The sequence below is a fragment of the Magallana gigas genome, chromosome 4 (assembly GCF_963853765.1).
Source record: "Magallana gigas chromosome 4, xbMagGiga1.1, whole genome shotgun sequence".
NCBI lineage: Eukaryota > Metazoa > Mollusca > Bivalvia > Ostreida > Ostreidae > Magallana > Magallana gigas.
This window is the reverse complement of record NC_088856.1, coordinates 42,221,880-42,237,848: the sequence shown is the minus strand read 5'-3', so window position 1 is coordinate 42,237,848 and position 15,969 is coordinate 42,221,880. Positions and strand designations below refer to the sequence as shown.

Below are 15,969 nucleotides of genomic sequence, written 5' to 3'. Positions count from 1 at the left end.
ATGATGAATGCAAAAATGAAAAATTTTTAAGGGTGAAAAAATATTATAAAATCAAAAGATATGTATACGTAATTGATATATTCAATAAAGCAAACGGGATGTGGAATTAACAATTTATATGAAAGGTGATAGATAATTATTGGCGAACAAATATGCATGATACTAATCCGGATTTAACAAACTTGTAAGTTATCGGTTCTTCATTTAAAGACCAATGAAAAACATCCGATTTTTTATGTCGAAATAGATCATATGATCGTGAAACCACCAGAAACGTAAACACCGTGCATGAAGTACTGGAGTGCGACATGTCAACATAAATGTATCAAAGGCAAAGCTTGAGAGAAAATGTTTGAGCCGAGACATGGCGAGATTCGACAGCGCAGTGTCAGTACCAACACAGAACGGACAAATCTACAGGAGGCCGCGGCCACACCTAACTTACACGTACGTAGTCATGTATAGATAATATATATCCTTCAGTGTACACACCTTTAAAAACTAAATGCCAATTTATACTGATCCTTGCAATCAAATTAATCATTGGTTTGAACATATTTCCTTGTAAATACACATGCGATGGGATTGGGCACAACAGCTGCACAAGTTTCTAAACTTAATTATACCGTATTCTTCTTCTTCCAGTAATGTGCCTGGCACCAAGGTTGGGCATTATCGCACATGAATTAATCAATATTAATCAATATGAAGACAAATCCAAACTTGTGTATGTCCAAACTTACTTCAGCATGCTAGAAGTTTTTCAAAGAGACTATTTAAAAGTTTCTACTTTAACTTACTTTTCTATAATCTCTAATAGCTAAAGTATGTATATGTATAGGGGAATCAAGTGAGCCTGATCTTGCTTCAGTAGGAGTTAAATGCTTGGAAGACAAACAATTTTTTAAAATGACCAGACTGATTCACATATGAAAGTGTGGCTGTTGTAGAGTGTATACACAGGTGCTTAATGTTTCTGTAATAAGTATTTACCCTGTAGTGTAATAATTACAGCACTATAACAGGGTAAATTTTATTGCAGAAGCAAGTGTCTGTGAGTGTATGTATACACAAAATATTTTTCAATTTCATCTAAAAAAAAAGTAGAATAAATGAAATGTATTTTCCATTATCACGATATAGTAATTGTTTATTTTACTATCTTCATGTTGCCCCTTGGTCAATAAAGAAATTGAAATTGTATGCATATGCTGATATAAATAATGCATGGAGTATGATATACCCTACAAACTTGCTTTTTCTTGAAAAAAGCTATCATTTAAGGTATCCGATGTACAATTGAGCCAGAGAGCTCGGGATTTTCCGGGATGAGCTCGGTAGATTACGGAGCCTGAAATAATTTTCAAAAAGTTGCACTATTTTTGATCTGACCTAATAAACGATAAAGAATAAACAATTGATGCATACAGTCAAGCAATATTTTTTTTTCTTAATTTTAAAACGAGTTATTTTAACTTTTCCCCCTTACGGTGATTGTGACGTTGTAGCAGCTTAACGTCATTTGCCGTTGTATGACGTTATTTTTTTCCCGCGGCGCTCTTGCAATAACGTGAAGAAAAACTCCTAATATATAGAGTAAAAGTTGCAGTGCACAAGTCACGTATTTCGTCGAAAAATACTGAGTAAGTCGTTTTAATCATTGAATTCGAAGATATTGTGACTGTGCACAACTTGAATTGGGGTAGTCTGGTAATCGTACGGGCCTATTCAATTTGTTCAATTTTTTCTATACCTAATTTCATTATACATACAGAGTGTTTCGGACCTAACATTTGTATAACGGCGTATTTGCTACTAACTATTTTTAATAAGTACCATGCATACGGATTTCGTGGTTCAAATGCTTGTACACGTTTATTGTAATTATTGTGTTAAAACATATCCTTGTTATTTTCCGTAAAACAAGTTAACAAGAGTCAAATAATGGAATTTCTAATCATTGATTCATTTTTTCATCGGGATTTCAAACAATTTTCTTCCCTCGCATTTCATATTACATATATGTACATGAACGGTACATTTTTTTTACTCTTTTTCAAAATCGCTGGATTTTATATCATTCAAATAATACTATAAGATACTGATTCCGATTGCTTTAAAGTCAATTCGTTTCATTTTGCTGTTTACATAAAAGAGGCGCGTCACCATCCAATGAAATCAAATACTCGAAGTTTGATTGACAGGTTCAGCCAGATAGCCGATACACACATGTCCGATGCATGTTATGTGTGGTATTTGTACACAATTTTATCGTGTAAAAAATGCATGCTTACTACAACATCACAGCGTCATTTATGGTTGATTCATATTTTGTTATAACTGTGTAAAGCATGTTGATGTATTGTGCATTCTACAATTGTAGCGATACGGAAACATCGTAGTCAGACTTTATCGGCAGTCTCCATTTTAAAACTGACTTAATTTTTTGTTGAAAAAAAAATACAATTTTGAGTAAAAGATAATACAATGAATATTGTTTTCTACGAGTAAAAGGTTTGGAATGAATTCTAATAAACATTTCACACGGTTCTCGCACGCTTTGTTCGTAACGCTTTACACACCTGATGTGACCCGCAATTCACGACTTCGTTGTAGTAGTAACAATATTTTTTGTGCAAGCATTTTGCTGATTAGAAAAACCTGAACAATTTAGATTTTCAATTCTAAAATTACAAGTTCTCAATCGTAAAGGAATAAAAAACAGGAAAATTACTAGGTAACGGGAATATGCGTTGGATTATAAATGCGACGGCTGACGTGGGGGGGGGGGGGGGGGGGTAAAAATCGCGTGAGTCGTCATGGTCATTGAAAAAAAAAATTCGCAAAAATAAAAAAAAGCTATTTGGAAAGGTAATCAATTTATTTAAAAACTTAATTTTTATTAGAATATGTTGGCAATTTTCATTTGATAAATAGTATTAATGATTACACATGTTTTCGTCAAAGAAAAGTAGTATTTTACCATGCGTGATTTGCATAGCTAGAGTTACTTCCCCATAGTGATTTGGCGGGAAAAACATCTATTTTTAGAAACTACATATCCTTATCTATCAAACGAGTACATTGAATATATACCTTACCAGGCATCATTTTTTGGTCAATTGTACATCGGATACCTTAATTAGTTCGCAGAAATTCATGAAAAGAGCAATTATTTAATTAGTTTGCAGAAATTCATGAAAAAAGCAATTAAATTTTTGCAATTGCAGAAATTATCTTTTTTAAGTCAGAACACATATGATATCAACAAATCTGAGGTGTTTCTTTTCTTTGGTTTTATTTTAAAGAGAAGCTTGGGGTTCAGAACAGAATGTGAGAAGGAGGTATATGAGATACAGCTAGTACAACTACAGGAACAGCTGGAGTCGGCCATGATTGAAAAAGAGCAGATGGGTAGGTCTATATCACTTAACTGAAGGCTATGTAGTATATGAAGTGCAAGCATTAGTACATGTACATGAATTGCAAGCACTAATACATGTAATGCAAGCACTGGTTCATGAATGTAAGCATTAGTACAATGTCTTGCAAATATACTTGAAGCTTAATGATGAAGTAATAAAAAGAGTTGGAAGACGTGGACCATTTGTGTGCATGCCAAATAGCAAATAGGTAGATATTTAGCTCTCAAGACTCATTTTTTGTAAAGCTATTTCCTTATTTTATGAAAGTACTTAATTCTGTGATTCAGCTGTTTTGTATCAAATTGTGAGGATTAAAAATTGCGAGCACCATTTTTTTTATATTGAACTAGATGATATATCACCAGCAAGCGCAGGAATTAATACTTTATAATTTTAAAACTAAAATGATACTATCACAAGCACCTGATATGTTATATATTATAATTTTCTCAGAGAAAAAAAATAATGCTTACCTAATAAATACACAAGGGGGCCCAGACACAATTGTGTTTAAAGAGAGGTAATTGAAAACATTGAAATTCACCCAGTCTTTAATTCATCTGCTGACAACAAGGGCAAATATTTATATATATATAAATATTCATAATAATTTATATAATTTTGCAGTTATGGCAAATATGTCAGTTTTAACCAAAAAAAAGTTTTATTATCTTATTAGGTTTTCCATTTTATTACTGCATGATTTCAAAAATGTATTTTAAATTTGCTAATTTTTACTATGATAATTTTTTTTTCAGCACATCAGCTCAAAAAATACTCCAAACCTGCATTTAGAAAACTCGAGGATGAGCTAGAAGCCGAAAAAAGGAAAAACAAGGACCTTCAGCTGATGATATCATCAAAAAGGTACCTAAAAATTATTATTTAAGAAAAGCCAAAAAATGTAACGTAGCCAGTTTTAATATTAAGAACAAAATATTCATGTTGAGTTACAGTTAATGTAATTATTACAATTATCCAAGAGATACATGTATATATAAGACAAAGCTCTTGATGAAGAAATAAGATATATGTGCACAATACCATGTAAATTTAGACCACTTCATACAATTAGTGAATATCATTTTGCATTTATCAAGTAATGCTAAAAAAATTTCATAAAAATTTCTAAATTATTTAATAAGTATTAAAAAAAAAAACCCTTGTTTTATGGCCATATAAAAATTAGGGTTTTTTTTAAGGAAGGAGAAGAAAAAGAGAATTGCAGGACACAAATAATAAAAAAAAAAATACAACTTTCATGTGTATAATTTCAGAAACAGTAAATCGCTGTTGGACTCTTCAAGTGATTCTACATCTACTTCTGATCTACAGAGAAAGGGCTCGGAGATCAGAACAGGACAAAACAAGAAATATATAGAGAAAGGCTCAAATAAAACAGGTACTGTCAGACATGGGCGACAGCGAACATGCGATATAACGAATTCATGCTTACAGCAAAGTCAATTTCCTAGGCTGCATGGGTTATCATATTGCAGTGAATACTGTAAACTCCTTATATTATGAGAGTACTTAATTTCGCGACCCCGCTTGTTTGAATCAAATCGCGCAAATATAAAATCGCGAATGTGGAAATTTGCTATTTTTTTCTTATAGTTCTCAACTCTCAGAAAATAATGGCGAGATACTAAAATCCGCGAAGGGTGCATTCTCGCGATTTTACGCGAAAATAAACTCCTTGCGTTTGATTAGGAATTTACAGTAAATTTTCCCCTAAATGAATTGTGTTTTTATTGAAGGAAAGTCTTGGAACTTTTCGAACAGGATTATGGAAAGGTTGGTTCGTTCTGTGTACGACATTGCAGAGGACTTTTCTGCAGACTCTACGGTTGATGAAAAGGAGGAAAAAGAGAAAGATGGACAGGTCAACATATCAATGTAGGTTTATTTAACAATAGATTTTACATTATACAGTATATCAATATAAAACTGATATCTGTTATAATGAAGCTTACCATCTCCATCAAAGCTTGCAATTCTTTATTATCAGTCTTGTCACCTTTAACTAGTTCATAGACATATATTCCTATGCATGTATGAATTGTGACAGTCAAATTTCCATCTCAACATTTCGTGATACTACATGCCAAATTGTTGTATGGGTATAGCCTCTTTTGCTTATTGTTTTGTTTCTTGGCTTGTATTTTTTTTTGGGGGGGGGGGGGGGAGGGTAAAGGTATATTCTTGTAAAAAATAACTCTGGATCTAGAATGAATATTTACTGGTATGTTTTGACTAATTAATTACGTAATTCTTCATTTATATTTATTTCAGTTTAAAAGCAAATGTCAAAAGATTTGGTAAGGAAAGAAATATACAACATGTTTAATTAGCTTTTTAGCTGTAATATATAGTATAATAATAAAGTGGCCAACAATTAATTTTGTAGTAGTGATAAATTTTATGCGTTGAATTGTCATCCATCCAATTTGTCCCCACTGATCAGAAATCATAAAGATTTCAGTCAATTAATAACCATGATTATCTAGCTGAGCTCTTTGCAAAACATGTACATGTATTAATAATGATTGCTTGTTGGTTTCATGTTTATTAATTCTAATATATTAATAAATAATAATTCTATTAAATGTTTATCAATTCAGAATAATTCTCATTTTATATAGCTTTTAGAAAAACTCATTATACTTAAATTTTTGACCAATGTTTCTGAACTGCGCATTGATTTAAAAAACAATAAAGTTGTATATGTCAGAATTGAATTATATTTCTTTTCTGCCAGGCTGTGAGTTGGTAAAAGGGTAATAATGTTAGAGAATATTTTAAATTCCACATTTGATTGCATTTTTTTAGTAAAATCTAACTGGGAAAGATCAAATTAGAATATGAGTTTGTTTGTTTTTTCAAAAACACAATTTCTCCTAAACCTATGTGGGCGGGTTACGTTAAACACAGAATTAACTTTTGATAGCTATGCCTAATTATTACAGGCACTGCTTTGAAGCCGTACATAAACACCGTCAAAGGAATTCAAGGACTTCTGAGATGGCAGTCCTCCTCATACACTCTCATTGTCTTCATGGTAGGGAGTGTTAATTGTTAAATAATTAATTGTTTTCTAAAAACTATTTCAATTGAAGAAAATATTGAATCAAAATCATTAATTATTTTTCGCTTTTATCATCTACCGTATTCGGATCGGATACATGTTTTTTAAAAAAACCTTTTGAAAATGTCGGTATATATATCCCCTAGCTAACGTTATTTTTGCTGTATTAGACTGTTTTTGCTTTTGTTCACAATCACTTTTACATTGCATAAAAAAAATGAAAAATTAATGCATGTGCAAAAATTATATCAGGTATAAAAGTAAATGTAATTTACAGTGTGATGTATGCTATCAGAAACTTTTTAAATGGTAATGATAATTGATACAGTTTTTAAAAAATTACATATATTTGTACCCCATTTTTGCAAATATTGTGACATGTGAAAAAAAAATCCTGGATATATACATATTTTTTATCATCTTTTGGTTGGATATATGTACAGAAAATTCAAAGCAAAACGGAGTGAGATTTGCATGCTTCTCTACAGATACAGTTCTGTTCTCTTTACTAGGTGTATATGTATGCAGTTTGGATGGGGTGTGCAATGCAAGTCTTCTTATTGTGTCTCATCTTCAGACATTTCATTAGTTATCTACAAAACTTGTAAGTTATTGCATCATGGCTACCATCAGAGCTACTGTATACAATAAATATGGATCGATAATTTTCACAATGCATGAACAATTAAATGAATTAAATTTTTTTTTTGAAATGATATTTTCTATTTTGATTCTATGACTACGCTAACTTTGATAAATAATTGTGTTTTTCAGAGGAATCACAATCAAATTTAACTTTTTTCACCATGAGGATGAAAATGAATCAAAAGTAAGTTTTATATACTGGGTAAATGTATATATGAATTATTTGAAAACTTAAGATATATCTAATATCTTATATAGTCACGTGGAGACCATGTATATCCCATACATATTCGTTACAAAATATATCTCCTCTTGAGCATTATGACGTCATTCTAAGAGTATTATGACGCCAGGTTTCGTACTGAAATTGAAACTTGTAATATTGTTATAAAAGCTTGATTTTGCTTGATTTTCATTGTTTTATTTATCTTTTATCATTAAAACAAAGGCAGTCAGTAATCTGCTCTCTCCCCATATGGAATTTACTGACCATGTATAAACTATATATTAGATCAACTGCAAACCATGTAACTAATGATATTTTACCATGATATTGAGGTAAAAATGAATGATAAAAAATAATAGCAATAGTTGTTTTATTGTGTGATACAGTGATTAATTAATATAAACTTATGAAGTGAGCCTAGCAGATTTTCAAGAGAGATCGATACACCTAGACTAGCTATAGAGTGTTTACATCTGCAGTGAGAGAAACGGTGTTTCGTTGAACGACATTAATGATAACCAATATTTCTAAATTTCTAACCGCAGTGTGAAAAAGAATCATGTTATTTTTACCTGAAAGGTCACATGCAGGTGATTCCAATATTTTACAATTTTTAGATTGTTGGATATCATGCAATCAGAAAGGAGTTTAGAATTATTTTCTATTCTAATTTTTATATCACATGATAATGAGAATTTTTTTCACTGTTGTAGAAAGAGGAAGCCTCCCTAGGGATATCAGATAAAATCAACTTAGTTGTACAAATAGCCAAGAAAGTGCAGGTAAAAATGAAGAAAACACTTCAATAAAAAAACACAGAATTCCTTTGATGCATGTATATTGGCAAACCCTACTTTCAATGATATGATTATATTAATTAATACATACATATACATTTCAATGAGGAAAGTTTGTTGTAAATGTTGTAAACCAAATTCATACATCCTTTTAATATTAGTGACTATCATACTTGTACATAAAATTATGCTAATATGTAGGATATTTTTCTTGGAATGTTGGATGAATTCAGTTCACTTACTGTGAAATTTGTGTTTATTTTAAATTCTCATTCTTCTGTTAAATAAAGGACTTCCTTGGACAAGCTGCAGACAGTCTTGAAAAAATCGAAAGGTACTTTTCATAATCATTGAATAATTGTTGCTGTTTAAGAGTATTTGATCGATCCATTTATTGCTTGATTGCATAATGTTTAACATCCCATTCAGATTATTTATAATAGTGGTGATTTTTTCAGGCCCAGTCTTCATGTTTTAAAGAAATATTTATTAAACTGTGTACTGTTTAATATCCCATTTAGATTGTTTATCTGGATTCTTATCCTTTTTTTTTTACCCCACAGTGTCCTGACCTGGAGGTATCCCCCAGCTGCCAGGCGGCTCTTCACTGCTCTGTGTGGTGCCTTTATCATGTCTCTAGTGGTGGACTTCAATATTTTGCTATTCATTATGGGTAAGTTTTTAATCCATCATTTTCATACTTTTTTCTTGATATTTCCTTTTATTAGCCATGTGACTTCATTTAACCATGTGCTGATGCAATGCATGAACTATGCCTACACAAATGTTTTGATACATGCATTTTGTTACCATTAGGTTTTCTTTTATCTGTATCTGATTTAAAATTTGCCCATCTGTCTGTCCACTATGATCTTGTTTTTCTGTGACACTTCAGTTTGTGGATGATATCTTAAAAAATAATTGTAATTATGTAATGAAAATTTTATTTCAAGGTTTCTTATGACTTTATGACAATTGCTATATATTTTAAAGTCAAAAGGTCAAAGGCCAAGGCCAGAATTTCATATATTTATTTGAGGTGGTATCTTATGAAACTTTGAGATTAAACTGGGGTTTTTTTTCGCAATGAAACTTAGTATGATTACTTTTTCCAACTTAATTAAGAGAATCCATGACATAGAAAAGGTCAAGGCTATTTATTTACACAAGACCCATTTTTTTAATGTAATTATTTGCACCACTAGCTCTCCGCTATATCTGATGTTTAAAAAAAATCGGGAGAGGGTTACATTATTGCAGCTTTTTGACATTTTTTATTCCATTTTGACTAATTCAGGTTTTAACATGGGAATAAAGCTGTTTGTGATTGACTATGTATACTACAAGTTTCCAAAAGTCAAGCGGAAATACGACTCTGTTTACAAACTGTGGAAGTCCCTCCCGACCCGACAAGAGTGGGAATGGACTCCTGTACAGTCTCATATTGATGATGTAAGTTAGCTAATCAGTAAAATGCCTCCATTGCTTGTTCATACTTATACGTATGACACTTGTTGACATTGTAGACAAAATACATGTATATACTCTTGTACTTTATCATACATGTACATATTGACAGGAGACCAATATATACAACGCGACAAATGATTGATATGGTCATTACATGTTTGGGTCAAAGTGGATAAGACAATCTGAAGGATAAAAGATACAAATTTATTAATTAAACTTCTTTGTTTTATTTGCTGTGGAATATGTTGGGGAAAAAATGCAAAACATTTTAAAATATGGAAAAAAAGTTGAAGTTAAGCAAGTTATTTGTTGTTTATAGGAGAATTTGTCATAATGGATTCCTGTGTAAAAACAATTTGTAACCACTTGTCAAAATTATTAAAAAAAAAAAAAAAAAAAAATTATGACATTAACTAGGAGTACAATTCTTACAAAGGAATCGACATACATTTACTTGTACATATTAAAAACTAACAAATTTTCAGATAATAAGGTTGTAAAACACAATCCATTATGCTTGATTACAGTGTGTCCTGCCTGACGCAAACATCAATGCACAAGAAGAAAATACCGCTTCCGGTTCAAAAGATACAGAGACCTCTGCAGAACCGGAAGTAGCAGATGGAGATAGAGAATTCATTAAGCTTTTCTGTTTACCTCCCTCAGAAATCCCTTTATCTGGTATGATATGAAATGTATGTTTCCTTGGGAAAAAAAAGATCAAGTCGTAAACAGTCACGGCAAAATTAAGAGCATTGTGACTGAAGATTTCCAAAGAAAAAGTTATTTAAATTTGTATTTTGTCAGATCTCATTATCAAAAGCTTAATATTGTACCAGTTTATTATAATACATCCCTAAGAAATCAAAATTTTAAAAACTTTCATGCTTAACTAGTCTATTCAGCAAAAAACCCATCAATGTGTTATAAATCATCCAGTAAAATGAACTATTTTTTACAGGATGGCGCGGAGGCAGACGATGTACGTTGGTTAACAGAGAAAAGAAGGGCATTGGTGTCTTTAAAAACGGCAAACTGTATCTAACAAAAAGGTAAACGATATACGTGTAAATAATGCAAATCACTAAAGAATAAAAAATCATGTTATTGATTGAAAAACTAACGTCACTTTCAAAACTTGAAATTATTATGCTTTTAAACAACATTTTGATTTCATGAATGTTTATGTGCGTTGGCATTTGGCAATATATTCGTGTTAATAAAGTAACCAATGGATAAGTTTTTTTTAGAGTAAAGAGCGGTCATGATCTTTTGAAATAAATTTTCCCTGTCTGGTTTTGTGAAGTGTCTTCACAGCTGATCTGAGTAAAACAAATATCTTACTTAATGGTATGATATTGAGTTACAACCTAGGATTGAACACATGTTTTGTTTCGCTTTGAAAATAAAGAGATAAGAAAGATGAATGCAAACATTTGCTGAACAATATCGAGAAAGCAGTTCAGGCTGAAAAAGACATTTATCAAACTGAAGAGAAAACAGTATGCGTTTTTCACCAAACATACACACTTTTGATAAAAACCTAGAAAATTCATACTTAATATTTTACTGACACAAAAAACCCCTGGGGTTTAACAACAATGAACCTAGTGCTTAATGTGGTATTGACTTGGAGTGTTCACTACGAATCTCTAAGTCATGAGTGCGAATCCTGCTGGTGCTTTTTTAATTTTTACCTTCCCAGAAGATTTTATTACATATTTTTTTGTCAAATTAAAGAAGCTTTAATTGAGGCAAAATTGAATTATTGTCGTCCTGTACAAAAATTGACCTGCTATATATTCCTTTGAAGAGAAATCTTTCTTCTGACAAAAATTAATGATTTTTTCAAATCTTTTTAATCATAAAAGTTTAAGTTAAGTTTAAGCAGACTTATCATACTAACAAGTTTTTGCAGCAAAATAAGATTATAAAAAGTACAGCTCATATTGCTTTAACTATATGTTACACGAATATCGACCTTCAGTAAGACTATGACCGTGTATTGAATTGTGTTTGTCAATTAATTCTCAAAACAGTTATACTCTAGTTTGCTTTGGTGTAACTTTGTTGTAGTTTTCTGTGTTTTGAACGAACACGCAGTCCATCTAAAGAAAACCTCCTCATTCCTCTGGTTGATATTCTGGCCATCAATAAGGTAACGTATATACTGTTAACATGGCTATTTACACTAGTTACGCATTTAGTTTGAAACCGCGTAAAATACTCCCGCGCATATATGGTAAAGAACTTAAAATCTTTAAATAATGTGGTAAATCACGCGTATTTAATACTGTACCCAAGCGTATTGTTTGACCATAGAAAATGCAAACTCAGTACTTGGCCACAGGTGTGAATACTCACTTTTACAGTAACATGCAATATTAACTATTAACAATTGTGGGGTTTTGTTTTGTTGGATACACAAACTTTTTACAGATTTATAAAGAAAAGAAAACTGTACTAAAAAGACAATTTGACCGCCATTTTGCCGTGTAAAATTTGCTATACCTACCGTCTGTAAAAAAAATATACGAAAGTCATGTGGAACGTTTTATAAAATAGTGTTGTGTCATTTTACATGTATTCCATGTTAATGAAAAAATAAATATATAAGCTTTCAATGAACTTTAACAACTCTACATGTTTCCCTATACAATCAGTAAGAAACCTAATAAGTAATAAATTAACGTATAGGCCTACTGTCTTTAGAAGCATGGTAACATTCGTCACAAGCTTATATCAATATTATGACAAACAAATTGGTGTACTTTATATTTTTACTTCGAAAGGCAAATGGAACTCCCAGAAAATTAGAAGCAAAAATTCCGTTTGTAAGATAACCGTTTTTATGCTGTTATAAATTTCGCTCCTTTATTACAGGCTAAACCGTTTCAGTTTATGCTCGGAACAGGTATGGCGATTGAAGTCATCGTGAAAGAAAGGGTAAGTGTCATGTTGTAAATTTTGTATTAACACCCACCCAGTAAATTCAAAACTTTTAAAGCTACTTTCATACGATTTTTATTTTTTTCATTTTTATATCAAGTCGTGTAGTTCAAACAGTTTGTCATGTTGTAAATTTTGAATTTACTGGGTGGGTGTAAATAAGAATTTACAACATGACATAAGAATCAAGTATATCCTAAGCGCTTCATAAAATGATGGACTGTTGAAGAAAAAAGAAAAAGAAAGCTGAATAGTTTTCCAAAACATTTGATAGATATATACACTTTATATGATTCAATTTTATGTGCAAAGGCTAATATTTTGGTGAATTTAATGAATGTAGTGAAACTCAAAATTGCAAGAATGTGTCACTTTGCGAATCATTAGCCTAGGCAATATTATTTCGCAGTATAATTTAAAAGTGATTGTATAGTTTGGTTAACACTATACATTACATATATATAAATTAACTTCAATAATTGATAGTGTAGGAATGATGATGTTTACTATATGTTTATGTAATTTTAGGAACTATAAAAATCTTCTTTTATTTAAGAGTTTTGTATTTGGTGGCATGCTGGGTCGCGATGACGCTTATGACAGCCTACATGAACACGGTATCAACAATGAATTGCCATGGGCAACAGGAATTCCATTGGACGATTTACCTTCACCACGCCCAAAAGTTGTAAGATTTACAGAAAACAAACCAAACTTCAGTTTTCCTGCTGAATATGGCGATTGTGATTAGATAAAAATTTAAAAATACCTATAAAGGTTGTATTTATATGCCACGTGACGAAAACGCCATTGTTGGAAGAAAAAAAACAACCGATCGAGTGGTGCAGACTATGTTGCAAAGAAAAAGCGGGGTTTTTTATACGACAAACACTGTATATATCCATGACAAAATGTGCCATACGTTTTATTTATGCTGCTGATTTTTTTTATGCTTAAGGATCAAGATTTATCATTCGAAATATGTTGTGAAAACACCATGACTGGCAAGAGGAATGCTACTGGACAGGTGTATTCTTCCATGGTTTTATCTTACATGTAGACGCTTATATACAAGTACCTTCAATTATGGGGATACACACTAGGGCAATGAGCTGTTTCTACATTCTGTGAACTCGCTTTTGAATTAATATGATATGACCCAAATATATGAATAAATGATATTATTATACTTTCATGTTAAATACTGAAATCTGATTGGCTTAGACGCAGTTGATAATCCGTTCTATTACCCTCAGCGTTAGCAACACACTTAGCAACGGGTAACACAACGAATTGTTACATGCGCGTAAGTTATGCGCGTACGGTTCGCCGTAGTCTATATAAAAGCTGTAAAAATATTCTCTAAAATTAAGACATTCAGTATAATAAAATAAATAGTGCCTGTTTGGGAGGATAACAGTTGAAATTGACACCCCTCGAAAACCATTGTCAACCTCCGCTTCGGGTCGGTTGACAATGGTTTCCTCGGGGTGTCAATTTCAACTGTCAACCTCCCAAACAGGCACTATTTATATAAAGTTCTCTGACAAATACGTATTATAAGCTCCATAATATGTACATTGTTTTCCAGTTTTTATTATAGATCTACTGTAAAAATACATATCACCCACAATTTAAATGAAAGAACTGAAGTACTAAAAGCCGGGCTCTTTTGGTGTGTCTTTATGCATACTTTGTAGTAAATACTGAAAATCTCTCTCTCTCTCTCTCTCTCTCTCGCTCGCTCTCTCTCTCTCTCTCTCTCATGCTTTTAATATCGGCAAAGCGTCAGATAACGACCAAATTTTGTAAGCGGCTATTAACAAAAATATGTTCAAGGCAGTTGCTGCCTTGAATTTTGCAACAAGCGTTATATATTCAATCCCCATTTCTCCTACGCGCAGCAAAGTAGTTCATGGAAATTCATGCGCATTGTATATGTCCAAAATGCATAGTCTTGTTTTTAAAACACGATTTTAATAAGAAAACTAAAAAAGATAGACAATTCTCTCAAAATTAAAAAAAAAAGAAACAAAATGCCAACACTTTTGATAAAACCTGGCTCTTTGTGTAACTATTTGGTATAGCGGAAGCTTTTACTTTGACGATGTTTGGTTTTTTGTTTACTTTTGAAGATGTGCTATTTATAGTAACATTGGCGATTTGCCTGCCTACAGCCAGGACTCTGCTTTTAGCAGAGCCCGGCGAAAAAATCTTTTTTTTAATATTGCATAAAATTTTTAATTTTTCTTATCGGATACATGTAAAATGTAAATATTTTAAATTTAAACATTTTTGGTTCCCCTTTTCATTTAATTTAAATTTGCGGAATAACATGATGTTTTCACATTTCAAGCAAATGTGACTCGAACGATTTTTGTTGTTGCTTTTTTATTCATTTGTATTTTTAAAACAAAAACCAAAAAAAACAGACGGCTACTCTTTCTCTGTAACATGATGATGTCGAGAAAAGGGTTTCCTTTTGTTTTTCATTATTGGGAGTTGATTTTAATCAACTCTCCTATGCAGTTACTCAGACAAACCGAAAGTGAAACAGTGTTTGGACCTCAGCACAAATCATCGCTGCTGACAAGACTTAGTTCTGGAAAATAATTGATAAATTCGGTGTAATGTATGCTAAAGCATTGTTTTTCAAGGAAACTTATTTATAAATACCTTGAAAATAGTCAGATTATAAATGGTACGAACAATTTAGATATTTTTTTGTATTTGTATGTATTCCTACGCCAGAGTTCAATATAGTCTCGTTCAACTCGACGCTCGGCTGTCTCCGTAAATCTCCGAAAAGCAGAGAGTCTCTCTTGCTTGTCGGAGATTTACGGTGTCAGCCGAGCGTTTGGTTGAACGAGACTAGAGTTCAATATTGCTTGGATCCATACAATTTTCGAGAAATATTTCTATTACTGATACATAGTTTGATTGAATTCATTTTATCTTTTAATATTATTTAACACGATTCATATGGGGGTTTCTCGACATTCTTGTCGAAAAAGTCCAAAAATTCATATTATAAAAATGTGCGTAATTCAAATACAAATTAGAAACTACATGTATTTGTCATGCAAAATAACACATTATTGTTTTTAAAATAAATAAATATCGACATTAAAATCAACTCCCGTCAGTTCTTCAGTACTTTGATTTGTTTTTGTAATGATCGCTACGTTCATTACCCGCATGGATCATCAAAGAAAGCACTTAATTGTTTATATTTACCTATGTCTTTAAAGAAAGCCATGAACTGATCGTAATTAAAGAGTAAAGAAAAAGATAATTATTATTGTTAATAAACATCAGTATGGGAATTTGAATCTGATATCAGCATGAGTATTTCGTGCACTCCTGGGT

At 31.6% G+C, this 15,969-nt stretch overlaps 1 protein-coding gene across 2 annotated transcripts; it reads left to right on the top strand.

Moving 5' to 3' along the window:
- Positions 1-212: 212 nt before the first annotated feature.
- Positions 213-14,637, top strand: LOC105330061 (GRAM domain-containing protein 4). Of its 2 annotated transcripts, XM_066082484.1 has the most exons (18): positions 213-447; positions 3,309-3,414; positions 4,184-4,292; positions 4,703-4,827; positions 5,186-5,324; positions 5,721-5,746; positions 6,395-6,486; positions 7,026-7,117; positions 7,288-7,342; positions 8,098-8,166; positions 8,472-8,515; positions 8,745-8,854; positions 9,479-9,633; positions 10,179-10,332; positions 10,613-10,703; positions 11,728-11,809; positions 12,535-12,597; positions 13,157-14,637. In XM_066082484.1, the coding sequence occupies exons 1-18, from the start codon at positions 349-351 to the stop codon at positions 13,349-13,351; spliced, it is 1,806 nt and encodes a 601-aa protein (XP_065938556.1). In that variant the 5' UTR covers positions 213-348; the 3' UTR covers positions 13,352-14,637. The 2 variants fall into 2 exon arrangements, with proteins under 2 accessions (XP_065938556.1, XP_065938557.1); XM_066082485.1 differs by lacking the exon at positions 11,728-11,809 and having other exon boundaries at positions 13,157-13,295.
- The last annotated feature ends 1,332 nt before the right edge of the window (positions 14,638-15,969 follow it).